Here is a 16,556-nt window from a genome sequence, read left to right as displayed (position 1 = left end):
GTGCGGCCTAACTCACCGTGGAGATGAGGAAGTTCTGCTTAGCTTTGTTTCACTTCTCAGTTCCTCAAGTTGCTTAATTCGTTGTATGAAATAGAATTTTCTGACATAATTTGTTAATGTTTGATATGCATTCCAGAGAACATGCATTCTGCTGAGTGCTTCCGGGTTATGAGGAGGAAGAAACGAGGCCCCGTTTCTCCTGCTCTGTGTGATGCCCTTTTTTATAGCCATGGACTTGAGTCCTGCCCTCCTGGATTCCTCTGAAATCCGAGTTAAGTAATTTTAAACGTAAATCCCACTGTTTTTTCTAACAATTGCTTGTCTTTTTACACAATCTACTTATTTCATCCCTTTTTGAGATTACAGATAGCAAACATAATACTTCAGCTGGAGACAGAATGTCAGTCTGTCATTTTTTCTTTTTTTCTTTTTTTTTCATCCTGGATAGTTTGTGACCTTTTCTTTATCCTTTCTCAGCCTTTTGCACCAAATTGTTTTTCTTTAGTCTGGTTGAAGGAAAGAAAAATTACTGCCTTGGTCTCTTTCCATCAAGTCCCCTTGTTAATGTTTAATAGTTTACTTCAGACATATTTGACAGTAGGATGGAAAGCCGCAGTGGTTACAGATTTCTGCAGACTTCATGGGTAGGGAAGGAAAGGACAAAGTACCTGCATGGGTTCCTTTTGGGAGACACAGCCATGAAGGTTCATAGCTCTGTCCAGCATATGCTGGAAGGAAAGTCAGCAGTGCACAGAGTAGGAGTCTTGCAAGTTCTGTTGTTGACTTAGCAGAAATGCAGATTTACTGGAGCTGAAAGAAAAGGAGGCATAGGCAGGGGCAGCAATTTATAGGAAAATTGATTTTATTAATTCCTCTATTTGTGAAAAAAATTACGTTTTGTTTTCTTGTCCTTTAAGTTATCATATACTTTTCTGTATCCAAGAATCATTTGATGCTTGGACAAAGCCTGATCCCTCATTCCTCCACTTGCCTTTTGGCCTTTATGTTGTCCTGTCAAAACATCCAGACATTTTTACAAAGCTCTTAAATTTCTGAGTTCTGTAAGGAGAAATCAGCATCCTCATTTCAGGCCTGTAGCCCTGAAGACTGGCATCCTGTAACCTCCTTATCTGGGTCCTTCTGAATATAACTTGACTGACTACCAAACTCATCACTGGAACATGCAGTTGCGACTCAGAAGAGGAAGCTCTTGCAGCCTGAACAAGTTTTGCTTCATCTTGGCTTCTTGCTTTGTGCTGCTGTGCATCTCTGAATCTGTTTGAGATTGTGCAAAGCTGACGCAGTGGAACGTGTGATTACAGAAGTGAGTTACATGGCAGGGTTAATGCTGGTTCCGGGTGTAATGCTGCCCAGGCGGTTACTCATGTTGGTGCCTTTCAGTACAGTTTGTTCCTTTGAATGCTGACAGCAAACAAGCAGGGTCTCATCAGAAAGAAGAAATACAGGTTCCCACTCCAATCTTACTTACCACAGGAATTCCCATCTTGTACAAATCAGCTGCAAGACTGGCAGTGAGGAAGTGAGATATATAAAGCTGGTAGTGTGTGTAGGTATCAGATGATACCTTTCAAGAGTTTAAAAGGATTGTCTACCTGTGTAAGTAAATTCCTGTATTTTAAAATTTTAGTTTGTTTATGAAAGATCTGTGTAATTTCATTCTAATTTTCAATATTTTAATTATAAATTTCTGTTTCTTCAACCTTGCCTAAATACCCCAAATTAAGAGAGGCAGAATGTTTTATTTTAAGCCAATTGCTTTTATTGAAAATTTATTAGAAATGTGCTCTATCCCTGTTCTTTTGGACTGCTTTAATGGTCTGTTTTCTTTCTCTGGGCATCTTTCTCTGAGAGATGTTGAATATTTCTTGGCTTTTTAATTTTCGCAAAACTATGTCAGTTTTCTCAGTTTCTGTAAGAAGATAAGGTGACCAGCAGGGTGCAAAGGTGCAGGAAATTGCCAGCAATTTTGTCTTTACCAACAAGGGAGAATCTTTTAGAATTAGACTGGGAAGACCGGGGTGGGGGGGTTTGAAAGTTGTGAGTTTTCCCCGTTTTTATTTTGTTTCTTTTCTGAATTCACTTGCCTTTGTCCTTTTTGCCCTTGTTAACCTACTTGCCTCTCCTGTCTTTTACGTGGTATTTTCTTTGTTTCTTTTTCTTGATATCTGCACAAAAGATGTTTTCAGTGAGTAAAACAGCTAATGAGTCGCTTTAGTTTCCAGTTTATGCAGGTATTTGCCTTGCATGGTCTGCTGAGTTGAGCAGCTCCCTAAAAAATGCACTTAATCTCTCCTGGTGCAGTTACGTGCAGTGAGGCTTTTTATGGAACACTGGGACTGTAGAGCAAGTCACTTAAATCCTGAGCAACATGAATGCATTTCTCATAAGCCTAAAACATTGCTGTGCTTGACAAGATTGTATTTTGAGAAAGATTTTGTTTCAAAGACTTAGAAATCAGTCAATAAAATTTATTATGGCTGTAAGCAAATTTACTTCTGACTCCCTTGACCTCAGTAGGACTCTATGATGCAAAACTGGAAAGAAACAAGGGTGAATCAGCCCTATTGTTTCATTGAGTGCATCCTAATAATTGCTCCTGTGGAGTTTTTTTGCCCCCTCCCCCCCCCCAATTTAATGTAGGCAGTTACCTCTCCCTTGCAAATACTATCCTTCTACCCTTTAGTTTTCTGGGGAAGCATGGGCACACCAATGAATTCTATTTACCTTCCACTACTAACATCTGAAGTGGAGCAATAATCTGTTTTTCCATTACACTCCTCTGTTACTGGAGCTATTACTATACCTAGATTAGGATCGTGTCATATCCTTACAGGCCTCCCACAGAGCGTGTCAGTGTAGGGATAGAAATATCCTGATTTCCCAAGTCACAGTCTTTGACATGAGTCTGTTTCAACACTGTTTTCTTAGTGAATTGTTTTCTCTTTCAGCTGTGTGTAAATAATATTCTGAGTGAAATTAAGATTTTTTTTTTTTTTATAATGCCGTGGAAGATGCTTTTTATGTGCTGTGACATTTTGGTACTTTTAGTTCACCTGTTTTGATAGTCACTAATTAATCTTTGCAAGCATTCAACTTGCAGAAATGAAAACATTGTTTTCAGTCAGGATTATTTTTCTTCCTGTCTGGGGGAAAGAAAAATGAAGAAAATGCAAAAAGTTTTCTGCAAAACCTACTCTGAATAAACAATCCATTGCAGCCTGAGAGGTCTTTGACCTCTCATTTGAGTGTAGAAACTCTGGGAATCCATTGTCAATCATAAAGAGGAGACCAAGCCCACCATAGTGGTAGGCCTCAAGTATACACAGAAGCAGTATTTTTGCAGGGTGAAGAAGTGTTGTGAAACTAGAGCATGCATGCAGTCACAGGAGAATGAGGAGAATAGTGCCAGATATTATCTGATGCAGTTGGTTCTGCAGCAGAGCATTGATTTCAGAATCTTAAAATTACCAAGTCCTTTTTTCCTGCAAAGGAATTAATATTCGTGCATAATTTGGTACTGTACAAAAAACAAAACCAAAGGATGGCCTTAAGGAATAGTCTAAATGACTATCATGTCTTGGAACTGGTGACAATGCCTGATGTATGCCTCCTAGACCAAGCAGAATGCTTAGTCATGAAATTTGAACAGCTGTCTGCTCAAGATTCCCAAAGCAGAGGGATCTAGTCTTTTGTTCCAGACCTTTGGAGTCTTGCACAAGAAATCAAAAAGTGGTCAGGGGCAGAGAAAAGAAAATAAGGCACTTCATATAGGATACGTAAAATAGGCTGTCGTAGCAACAGAGAGAGGAAGAGGCAGATGGACAAGTTTCCACAGGTAGGCAGCCTAGCTGGGCTTTGACCAACAAAGCTGAGGAAAACAAACCAAACCCACCCCACCCCAGAAAAAAATAAACAACCAAAAACCAAGTAAAAAACCCCACAAACAAACAAAATAACCCTAGCATTATTCCATGGGCCACAGAATGATTGTGGATAACCTTAATGTGTCTTGATTTCTGAGCAGACTGCAGCTAGCATAGTGAAAAAGTTGAGCAAAGAAGTTGTGCACAGTACTATATATTTTTTTTTTTTTACTTCTGTGTACTTCTTTTATTAGTAGGTAAAGTTTTAGTAGCCTGCATTGAGTTCCTGTGTGTGTTGAAAAGAAGAACTATACCAATCGTGTCCCTCTACAAAGACGTCAGAAATTATCAAGTCAATGCTTTTGGTAATGCAAAAAGGAGAAGTGCAAAAAGTTGTGTGAAGGCTTGTAGGAAAGATGTCATTGTGCTCATATCTCAGCACCCCTGCTGCCAAGACTGGTAGTAGACGTGAGCTCCACCTCAACAATAAGTTCATAACATGCCACAAAAAATATTATTACAGAAACTTCTCCAGTTCCAGCATACTTAGAGACCTGTGTTTGGTTCCACTCATGGGAACTGGAGGAAGGCCCAACAGTCAGAGATCAACAAGATCCATGAGGCTAATCTGGGTTAATTGATTCAATAACTCTAATATTATGTACTGACCTTTCCATGACCTGGAAAAACCTGAGTTAGTCTGGGTGGTAGGGAAGTACTTAAACTCTTAAGTAAATACGTAATAATTCCTATTTCCACTACTTTTGATGCAGTGAGGAAATCCTAAGATGGTAGTTACTGCTACATCAGTATCTCTACACAGAGATATCTCTACACAGTATCACTGAATGCAGTGCACTGAATGCAGTAGCACTGAATACAGAACTCTGTAGTTAATGATGATGTCTTGCCTTTTTGTTTGTATTTCATGTTTTGTTACTTTCTACTTGCAGGAACTACTTGTAGGAATCCTTAAATACCCTGGAATATGGTGGAAGCAATACTGATAGATCTCTTCAGCCTACCAGCCAACTTGCAGAACAACATCCAAGGGTTACTATATAACACGCTGGAAACTATTGAGAAATGCTCTTCTATACCTGCTCCATTTGTTTATGTCATGTGTTGCCATAGTCAGAGGTGTGAATGGAAAGGTGAACAAGAGTCCTTGCTTCCAGCTCTGAGAGATTTTCAGAGTCTGAAGAAAAGACTGGAAGTGGTACATGCTCTGAGTACAGCTGCTGCTTTGTATACCATCAAACAAAGACTGGATGAAAAAGACTTAAGCATCATTAAAGTTATTCTCTCATCCGTAAGAAAAGATGCAATGAAAGTCTATATAGACCATCTCTTTACATCAGTCTACCAGTTTGAATTTGAGGATTTACAGGTGACATCTGATTATGAAAACCTACAGATAGCTGAACCTCAGAGTGGAAGGCAAATACAGGATGTGGTGCTCATCCAAAGTGAGATTCAGATGTACTTGGAAAGCCTGCCAAGCCTGAATGGGGAACTCACCATCCTCAGATCTTCCCTGATTCCAGGTAAAGAGAATCCCACCTAGTAGATTTTGTAGACTATTCCTAAGTATACTTCTTGAAGGCAATTGGAAAATGGGTAAGACTTGGAAATATCTTCAGGCAGCAAATAACTCTGTATGATGTTGCAGTGATGCATCATGTCCATAAGAGGGGGAAGTGTCAACAGAGATAATAGCAAAAGACTGGCAAGTCTGTTCCAGGCCTGGGGGATGATCAGATGAAAGAGAGGCCCACGTTTAGTGAGAGCATGGCTGCAGGTGTTAAAACCGCTCACCTCTGTGAGAATCACGTAGTGAGAGTTACCATTGCTTTCTGAAAAGACAGAATCACAGAATGATAGGATTTAGAAGGGACCTCTGAAGATCATCTAACCCAGTCCTTCTGCCAGAGCAGGTTCACGTAGAGCAGGTTGTGCAGGACAGTGTCCAGGAAGGTTTTGAATGGCTCCTGGGCAGCCTGTTCCAGCGCTCTATGACCCTCAAAGAAGTTCCTCTTCCTGTTTATATGGAACTTCCTGTGTTTTGTGCCCAGTTACCTCTTGTCTTGTCACTGGGCACCCACCCTTTACAGTATTTACAATCATTGATAAGATCTCCCCTCGATTGTCTGTTCTCTAAGCTAAAAAGCCCCAAGTCTCTCAGCCTTTCTTCATAAGAAAGATGTTCTAGTCCCCTAATCATCCTTGTAGCCTTTTGCTGTACCCTTTCAAGCAGCTCCTTGTCTGTCTTGAACCGGGGTGCCCAGAACTGGAACAGTACTCCAGATGAGGCTTCACCAGGGCAGAGTAAGTTGGGGGGATAGACTCTATGGACCTGCTGGTCACACTCGTCTCAATGCGTCCCAGGATGCTATTGTCTGCCAGGACCCCTTCTTTGTCAAACCTCTCTACCTTGACCTCAGAAGATTAGGATTATGAGCAAGAAGGAAATTTAGAATCCTTACATTTAAATGCCATGGCTAAATACAAGGTAAAGCAATACTCAACTTCATTGACTGATTCCAGATCTCTTCAGTATAAAACACATGTAATATCTGGACTGGTTTTGTGTTGAAAACAACCATTTGTTTTCTTTTTTGCCTTGACAGATGATATCTTCCTACATGGATTCACCACAAGGGCAGGTGGTATCTCCTACATACCAACTCTAAGCTCTTGTAACCTCTTCAGCAGTTCCAAGCGGAGGGACCCACAAATTGTTGTTAAAGAAAACCTCCGCCGGCTAGCTAATGCTGCAGGATTTAACCCAGAGACTTTTCACAGAGTCAAGGTACCTTATCAGACAATGAATTTATGTAAATAGATCAAATCTTCCTTCATGTATCACTGGCTAAAACTGTAGGCATTAGTCTTACCTTACTCAGCAAGAACTTGTGAGAGACAGGACACTCCAAACATTATGCTGGCAATTGATCTGTGGGAATAGCCATCAAAACTATCTGCCATAGGGAACTATATATGGAGAAGCACTGTTTCTTCTAAGTATACTCTGTCATTTAACTTACCACAGAGTAGATTAATCTGATAAATGATCAGAGCATTTTCTTTTTAAAGAAAAATACACCATCACTTTCATGGTGGCTTTGTACTGATACATCTGTGTGACATCTTGGCAAGGGAGTGTCTGATTCCCACACATAACCAGCTGATGCAGAAGAGTGTTTCATGCCAAAAAAAAAACCCTTGCATTAGTCAGAACTGAGGTTTTTTGCTACCATATCACTGTCCATGTTCTGGTTTTGTGTTGACAGATTGATCATGCTAATGCTGTGTGTATTATGGGAAAGACAGAGCCTGACAGCTATGATGGAATAGTCACGAATCAGAAAGGTGTAACAATAGCAGCTCCAGGTGCTGATTGCATACCTGTGCTGTTTGCTGATCCTGTCAGAAAGGCTTGTGGTGCTGCTCATTCCGGTAGGAATTTTAAATCATGAAGATCAAAATAAATAAGAAGCCACTGGAAATTGAATTTTGGACTAAGGGATTACAAAATAGCAACCAAAGGAGCACTGGGTGAAAATGAATAAATGCAAGATCACATAACAATCTGGCCTGTTAACTTTTGTCCTACCAAAATAGTCTGGAGAATAGTCTGTTTCCCAAGCTAAGGCTCGTTGGGATTTTTGCTGGTTTGGGTTTTTTGTTGATGTTAGTGGTGGGTTTTTTTTTGGTTGGTTTGGATTCTTGGTTTGGGATTTTTTTGTTGTTGTTGTAATTTTTTGATGTTGTATGGTTTTTATGTAACTGTAATAATTATTATTTAGGTATTTAGACATTTTTTTTCTGATCTTGTAGCCAAAACCAAATAATTTTTGGTGCCATACCTAACCTCATATGTGAAACATACCTATGACCCCAACAATCACTTTAGATCAGAAGAAATACTTGTCTAACCCAAATAAAAAAAAGAATAAAACTGAAACAGGGATAGTTAGCACAACCTGGGGTTGTGTCTTACTTTAGATGGGCTAGCATACATATTCTGTGGTGAGATTTTCCTGCAAGGGCTGTTTCATGTTATAAAAAAATCTTTATTTTTGAGGTCAAGGAGAATTCATAGCTGAGAGTTTCTCCACAGCTTTGATTCTAGTGGACCTCTTGATAAGACAGGAAGTTTCACCCCTGCACAGAATTTGTGAATACCACCTAATTTATACAATTCTTCATGCATTCAATGAATTAGGCAACAAAAAAAATTGTGGGTTGTCATAAGATGATCAAAATTTTGGCTTTCCTTCAGTAAAGCTGTGGGTTGTGTGTGTGTGTGTGTCCTGCCCTGTGCCTAGCAAGCTTAGCTTAGAGAAAGTGAAGAATGAGAATTGTTGCATGCCTGGGAGGAGGGGGAAGTCTTGTGGTTTTTAATAGGGAGAAGAGGTGGAGAGAATTTTATCTGCTCTTTAAAGTTTTAAGAGTTTTGCATTGTAAGTGTTCCAACCTAATTATTGCAAAATATTTTAATCTGTAGTTGCTCCTTTCTCTGCTGTCTCTTCAGTTATCTAGTCTGACACACCCACTGTTCTCCCAGCCTACACCACTGCTTTTTCTGAACGTACCTCCCAGCTTTAGCCTGAATTCCTACCTTCCATCTCCCAAGTTTTGGCCTCCATTCCCACAGACCTTGTCAGGGTTCAGATTAAATTCCTAAGTCCTTTCCTTCCTGTCCAAGCCCACCTCAGCTCATAGTTAACTTGAACACATGTTGCTATGTATACAGTTGAAGACAATTAGGTATATAAGGTCATCTCAGTCTTTGGATGTAGAAAATCAGAGGAAAAGTTATTAGTATGTCCTGTCCTTCACTATGATGCATTCCATATGCAATGCAAAGACTTCTAGGACATGAGACCAGAGAGCTGTCCTTTCTTTAATCTATTCAAAACAATGCTGAAGTGCAAAGGTTGGCTTTCTTCTGTCTTTTCAGATGATATCTCTAGCTTAAGCATATTCTTTTATTTTCTGAAATAACACTAAAACCATTTTCACCACCTTCTAAAAATATGCTATTGGCTGTCACATATTTCCATATTCTCATTTAAATATTTTAAGCACAGAGGAGCTGTAAGGTACTTGCCCAAATCAGGACATTAGAAAAAAGGAATTCTGCAATCTTCTAAACTCTTCTCTCTCATTTTCATCCCCACAAAATTATGTCAGCAAATTGATAGTTAATGTGTTGAGGTTTAAAAAAAAATATTTATTATATATATGTATTTTTTTTTAGATGTGTATATATAGTTATTAATTTGTTACCTTTAATAATAACACATATATTAGCTACTGTAAAGAGATCACAGTATCACAGTATATTAGAGGTTGGAAGGGACCTTGAGAGATCGTCAGGTCCAACCCCAATGAGTTATAAAGCTTTTTTTTTTAACCTTTTGTTTTTCACAGGGTGGAAAGGCACGTTGTTAGGAGTTTCTATGGCCACAGTAAATGCCATGGTATCTGAATATGGATGTAACCTGAAAGATATTCTTGTGGTGCTGGGCCCTTCTGTAGGACCTTGCTGCTATAAACTTCCTCATGAATCAGCAAAAGAATTTCACAGAATTGATCCATCGTGTGTGAGACTATTTGACTCTTCAGATCCTTATATTGATATTAGAAGAGCAACGCGGTAAGCCTGAGTGAACCAAAGGGTAATTCCCTAGTAGCTACCAATAATTATTGTGATACTGATTTATCCAGCCCTACTATGGTGATAGTCCTCATCATCTTCAAGTACTGTCTAGTACTTTTGCAGATCAACAAATGATACCTTTGAATTAATGCTCATTTGTGCTGGATTTCAACTATTATTTTACTGATATGTTGTTAGTTTATGGATTATAGGCAAATGTTCAACTTAAATGTGATTTTACTGGCTACAGAAAAGCAATTATTTTAGTCTCATACTGGAAGTAAAAAGAAAATCAAATGAAGGTCTCAATCACAATAGTGGTACAGTTTGTTCAGTTGGTACTTGATGTGTTGTTTGAATGATGGTGTCTTAATGAATGTGAACGAATACAACAAGCATTATCTTCTGGGTTTTTTTCTTTCTTTAAGGATTCTTCTTGAGAGTGGTGGGATTCTTCCTGAGAACATCCAAGATGATTCTGTCACAGACCAGAACCAGAATATCACTTTCTGTACTGCATGCCACCCTGATAAATTTTACTCTCACTTCCGTGATGGTGCTAACTTTGGGACACAGATTGGCTTCATATCAATCAAAGATTGAGATAGCATCTCTTACTTTCCACTAGTATTTAGACAAATCTTGTGCATTGTGTGATGTCCGGCTCTCCTCATAGATGTTCTTCCTCCTTCCTTTCACAGACTTGCAATAGGGAATTCACTGGTCTTGATTCTCAAGTTTCTTCCCTTCCCTGCCATTTGGAGGCAAGAATCAATGTCTAGAGTGTGCAGCCAATAATTCTTGTGTGAGACAAGGTGCAAAGACAGCAAGGACAACTTACATCAGTGAGAAAGCCCTTCTGCAAAATTAGATACAAGCTCTTACATTCTGGAACCTTCTTGAAAAAAAAAAATCACAGAAACCTCACTGTTTTAAGGTGGTGAAATCATGAAAAATCAATCTTATCTTCTGGGTGAGATTTCTAAATGAAGTATGGCATTACTGATACAGGAAGGGAAGCCTCCGTTGCACATTGATTGTTCAAGGATATCTGACTTTTGTAGTTTGAACTAAAGGTCAGCTTTACAGAATTAGTGCATCTAGTATTTTTCTTTGGATTTAAGAAGTGCTCCAGGATGCAGGGTTTTTCCTATGGAAAAAAAAAATCAAAGTGAGAAGCAAGAAAATTCCCTTGGGGCAGACATGAAAATACACAAAGCTCCCCACCATTCTGTATGTTTTGACTGTAGAAAAAGTAAGACTAAGACTCTTGAAATGACTTGTATGTTCATGTTTTCATAGGATTTTCAGCTGGTTTAGCTTAAGTTTATACTATTGGTGCTCTGCTAATGTCCACTGAGACAGTTTCAGCAACATCCGGTTACTAAATGAACATCTAAAAAGGGGAGTGAATCCAGCCTCAGTTAATTTTACTGACCAATAGTTGGCTTATCTGTCTTACTAAGCAAATTCTAAGTGTGCACTGTTTTCTCTGAGCCCTAAAAACTTTGCCTCTAGACTTTACAATAGACTTGATAGTTCCTGACACATAAACAGTGAGAGATTCCTCATAGTAAAACTACGCTGACTGTAACGTGCAGAGCTGCCAAGCACGAGCCTTGGGACAACTGTGCCCATGACGTGTCTTCTATTTTGAATGCAACGGTCTTTACTGATTCTAGACTTTTATGTCCACTAGAGGCCAGTGCTCACTCATGCTGCACCTTCTTCCCTGGCTGTGCTGTAGGCATGAGTTTTCAGATGATGCATTTTGCAAAGCACTGTACACCATACACTTCTACTTTTGCCGATATAATTCTTTACTAGGGAATTCCAATATCTTTGCTTTTATCTATTTTTCTTCTTTTTGTTTTGCTGTGATTCAGAGGTGACCAAATTAGAATTTCCTTGCCCTCTGGGAGAAGAGACTTTAACAAACTTCCTTTACTTTGGAAGTGGTCTTTCTCAGAGAAGAGCCTGGTTCTGAGTATTCTACCCTCTCACTGTAACCATGTTGTACTCAACATGGATTCAACAGGGGGAAGTCATGCTTAGCCAGTCCACTAGTGTTTTATGATGGCATAACTAGATGGATAGATGAGGGGAGGGCAGTGGATGTGGTCTGCCTTGATGTCTTCAACACTTTTGACGCTGTCTCCCATGACATTCTAACAGACAAGCCAAATACAGAGTGGATGATTGGGCACTGAGATAGCTTGGGAGCTGGCTGAAGGACAGAGCTGAGGGAGTTGTGGTCAGTGGGGCAGAGGATAGTTGGAGGCCTGTGGCTAGTGGTGTTTCAGAGGAGTCAGTACTGGGTCAAACCCTATTCAATGTATTCATCAGTGATCTGGATGAAGGGGTAGAAGTGTACCCTCAGCAAGTTTGCTGATGATACCAAACTGGGCAGAGTGGCTGACATGCCAAAAGGATGTGCTGCTATCCAGCATAACCTAGATAGGCTGGAGAGCTGGGTGGAGAGAAATCTAATGAAATTCTGTAAGTGTAGAATACTGCATCTGGGAAAGAACAACTCCATGTGTCAGTACAGGTTGGGGGCTGACCTGTTGGAGAGCAGCTTTGAGGAGAACTTGGGAGTCCTGGTAGACAACAAGATGACCATGAGCTGGCAGTGTGTCAAGAAGACCAATGACATTCTGCGGTGCATCAAGAAAAGCGTGGGCAGGAGGTCCACAGAGTTTATCCTTCCCCTTTACTCTGCCCTGGTGAAGCTTCACCTGGGGTACTGTGTCTGTTTCTGGGCACCCCAGCTCAAGAAGGACGAAAAAGTATTAGAGTCCAGCACAGGGCCAGTAAGATGTTTAGGGGACTAGAACATCTGTTGAAAGGATCAGAGAGCTGGGTCTTCCACATGGAGAAGAGGAGGCTGAGAAGAGATCTCATTAATGCTTACAAATACTTAAGGGATGGATGACAGAAAGATGGGGCCAGTCTTTTTTCAGTGGTGCCCAGTGGCATGACAAGAGGTAATGGACATAAACTTGAACATAGGAGGTTCCATCTAAACATGAGAAGGAACTTCTTTACTTTGAGGGTGGCAGAGCAGTGGAACAGGCTGCCCAGAGAGGTGGTGAAGTCTCTTATCTCTGGAGACTTTCAAGGCCTGCCTGGACATGATGTTATCTAATTTAGGTCATCCTGCTCTGGCAGGAGGGTTGGACTCTACGATCCTCAGAGGTCCCTTCCAACCCCTATCATTCTGTGATCTGCCAAAAAAAATACTTCCAACTCTCCTTCTTTAGAAATATTATTACTTTTCTGCTACAGCACTATGGTCCTTGACAATAAAAATGGTTGTGTTTTCAGTTACCTTTTAAAAACCTTGCCATTGCTGTCATCATTCCTGGTTTCCTTTGTAAGTTCTCTGGTGATGCTCACAGGTGGGCTCAGGTTCCAGTAGGGGCAACACTCGCACCTCTCAGCTTAATCCTGCCAGTCATGCTACTGCACATTAGCTGGTGATGTGTGTGGTATATATATGCATGTGTATGTATTGGACTTATTTCAAATATATGGACACTGACAGACTTACCTTGCTGTACTAGGTAAAAAAACCTCACATCTATCTTCACCTTTTAGTTCTGTCCCTTTGACTTGGTATTTAAGTGTGGGCACTTAGGGGCACTGACTGATGCAGCAACAGATTGAGTAAGGTGTCTTCTGCTGTGTCTGTTCTGGGGGCAGTAGCACCACATAGATTTCAGTCTCTGCACCTGAAGCTCAGCCAAGGCTTGTCTATCAGTGCCCTTCACTTAACCCTCATCCCTTGTGGGTTAAGGGCATTGCCCTCAAAAGCAGCTGAATAACTTGGTTTTGCGAGGTACTGCTTGACAGCTGGGGCATCCTGTGTGCGCGTGTCCCTGCTGTTGGCCTGTCTCACCTCAGTGATGGTTTTAAACTAATGCGTTGCAAGTAAAAGATCCTGTAGCCATGCTGCTTACCACAGTTCAGTATGTTAAGTCACAGTAACGTGATAACTGATCGTAAGCCCTGGCTTGTTCACACCTCCTTATGAATGGCTACGGAGACTTTTTGTTTAGAAAAATACCATTTATGGGTCATGGTAGGGCTGTGGAAGCTGGAGAGCATGTCAGAATGAGCAGAAACACGGAAGGCTTTGCCTTTAAGAAGACTTAATTGTTACCACAATTGCTGTTCGTTATTTCTTTTACACTGAATTACCTAGACTGTAAACCTGTCAAGACAGGAAGCAGCCAGTACTAAGGGGGAGAACTCCACGACCAACAAGAAAACAATAAAAATGTTCAGGCCTCAAGTAGGCTAGGCTCAGTATCTTAGAGAGATTCTGAAAAGGAGTCATTGCTACAAAGGCATTTTAATTCTGGTACTAAAAAAAAACAAAAACAAAACAACACCCCACCAAAAAAAAAAAACCAACCCAAAACCCAAACAAAATTAAACAAAAATAAAAAGAAAAAATTTAGAGGAAGGGCATGATAAAAAGTAAACGAGATTGTTTCACATCTGTTTATTTACTTTTCATTCCTGTTGCTTACTAAAGTAACCAGGCAGATCAACCCTGATTTACTACCTCTAGGGAAGCTCTTTGAAGGCTTCATGAAATTGTTCGGCTGTGCCAACCTAATGATCAGATCCCATTTATTAATCTTGCCTGTGATTTTATAAGCAGCATTTTCCCTATTATTAAATAACATTGTTAATTGTGACTGGGATGCCCTGAGGTGAGCACAAGACACAAATCTCGGTTTTGAAAGCTATTACTGTGCAGTTGTTGTTTGTTGCTATTGTAGATTCTGAATATGGGTCTCTTTCTTTACACTTACATATTGGAATGGAGTGTACCAAAACATGTCTGAGAAAGGCTTTGTTCACTATTCCAGTAAAACAGGGCAGCTCCAACACAGACTTCTAGTTCCAGTACCTGGGGAAGCAGTGTGCAACTTCAGAGACATAGATCAAAGCCTGAGAGAATTAGTGAAATGCTTGCCCAAACTGAGATTTATTGCCACAGGAATGGCAAAGGTGAAAAATAATATAGTTAGATTACAAATACCTTTAATTATAAAAGTTAAGTCCTTTGGTTTCTACTGACAACCTGGGGAGACAGGATGGGAGCTAGTCAGTTGCTTTGTCTTCATTTGGTATTTGATGGCTGTATTTGTGAGAAGCACCAAATTCAGAAGCAATGGGCCTCACCTTCAACAAAACACTTGGGTACTTCTTGACTCACAGAAAGTATATAATTCCTCCCAAATGGTAAGTATTCAATTACAGGAAGGTGTCTCCTATCTCTAACAGTAGCACAATTTGCAAAGTGTTTGTCTTTGCCTCCGATCCTATTTTCCTTATGCTTATCTCTTGTGCATCTCTCCCTTTATGTCCAGCACTACTTGCCACGCCCCTACAAGGCTTGTGAATCAAGTCACAGTGTGTTGGAGGAAACATGCTGCTCTGTGCAGAGGAGCACCACTGTTGCTTTCTTTTGTATGCATATGCATTTTTTCCTTTGAGTAGCAATGTGAAAGTGTTTTGTCCTCAGCATAGGATTTTTATCAGTATTCCCCAACCCAATCTTATTTTACAGGTTTCTGCAAGAACTCCTAATTTCCAGGCTACACAGCAAAGGAACCAATATTCCTAGATTCCCTCATTGCTGTCCTTGTTTCCACTCCATGCTCAATTTGCTGCTGGGTGATGCAAAGAGGCAGATGAGCTTTGCTCACTTGTCCTGAGGCTCAGTGGGGCTGTGTGTGCACTTGCCTTGATGTCATGTGTGTGAGGCTTTTGTTCTCTGAGTACCAAAGTCCTCTTTAAACTCGAGCCTCTTGTGCAGTGATATAACAGGAGCAGTAAATCCTATATGTGACAGAGGAAATAACGTATTGACCTGCCGAGGGATTTGCATACCTCCAAAGACTGAAAGCAAGCTCAGCCTGTAAGGGTGACTCGTTCTGCTTTCCATTTCCAGTAGGTACTATCCAGGGTTTACACATGAGTGGTTCAGATAAAACTGTACATGGATTAAAGAACAGTCCTAATCCAGTATATTCTTATGTCCAGGATGTTACTCTTATCCACTGTCAGATCTTTTTATAAGACTAATAAATGCTGCTGCTCTGCTTGCTTTAAATATACAGTGCCTGTGGCTGTGCTGCTAAAAAGCATGTTTATGTATTTCCCAAAGGCATGCAGAGAAATAGGATGCTAGCTGTTTCAAATGATCCCTCTGATCTTTCATTAGTAAGCATTTAATTTATAGTAGCATCTCACATTACAAATACTTGGCTGGCTTTCTTTGTCTGTGAGCTGCTGAGGTCAAAGGAGGCCCACAGAAGAATTTCGGGAGCGTGATCCCCAGAGGATGGCAGAACTGAGGTCTCTCTCTTCCTCTTCTGCAAATGTGGCATCATGTCTCCAGGGCAACCTGAATTCTGACAGTCAAGGGAGCAAGGACACAGCATGGATTTCCATTTGATTCCTGCAGCAGAAAAGAGAACTGAGACAAAAATCAATATATGACTAAACTATGGGAGTTCATTTTCACAATTTTATCTAAGGGATTGTTTCCTCTCTTCTTGTGCAAATACAATTAACTGCAATTTGTTTTTCTGGTGTTGCTTCTTCTATACATGGCAAAGGCCTAAACATGTGAAATAAATAGGTTGCAACATAAAAATTTGGAAGGTATATATACCATAAATCTCAACAGTGTTTTATAAGGGAGGCTGAAGGTAATGCTTGCATTTCAAGATGTAGAATTTCACTTTTTCTCACATGATGCAATATTTTCAGGCAGCAATTCACAGTTCTGGTAAGATGTTTCAGTTCAAGGTGATTTTATCAATGACAACTATAGAAAGCCCTGTCTATCTGAAATAAATATCTTGGCTTTTCTCTTTGAGGTACTGAACTCTTTCCTAAAGGAATAGACAAGTGAACATTGCTGCTAAAAGAAACGTTTTTGTTCTGCCTTTGTTGTATTTGTTTGAAAGCTCTGAGCT

General features: G+C 40.2%; 1 protein-coding gene across 1 annotated transcript; it reads left to right on the top strand.

The window, feature by feature from the left end:
• The first annotated feature begins 4,872 nt into the window (after positions 1–4,872).
• On the top strand, positions 4,873–10,155 carry LACC1 (laccase domain containing 1). The gene is made up of 5 exons (XM_054388213.1): positions 4,873–5,431; positions 6,515–6,696; positions 7,178–7,343; positions 9,324–9,549; positions 9,981–10,155. Exons 1-5 carry the CDS (start codon positions 4,873–4,875, stop codon positions 10,153–10,155), a joined length of 1,308 nt encoding a protein of 435 aa, XP_054244188.1.
• The last annotated feature ends 6,401 nt before the right edge of the window (positions 10,156–16,556 follow it).

The sequence above is a fragment of the Indicator indicator genome, chromosome 1, assembly GCF_027791375.1.
Source record: "Indicator indicator isolate 239-I01 chromosome 1, UM_Iind_1.1, whole genome shotgun sequence".
Classification (NCBI taxonomy): Eukaryota; Metazoa; Chordata; class Aves; order Piciformes; family Indicatoridae; genus Indicator; species Indicator indicator.
Note: the sequence above shows the minus strand (reverse complement) of the source record. Positions and strands in the feature narration are given on the sequence as shown.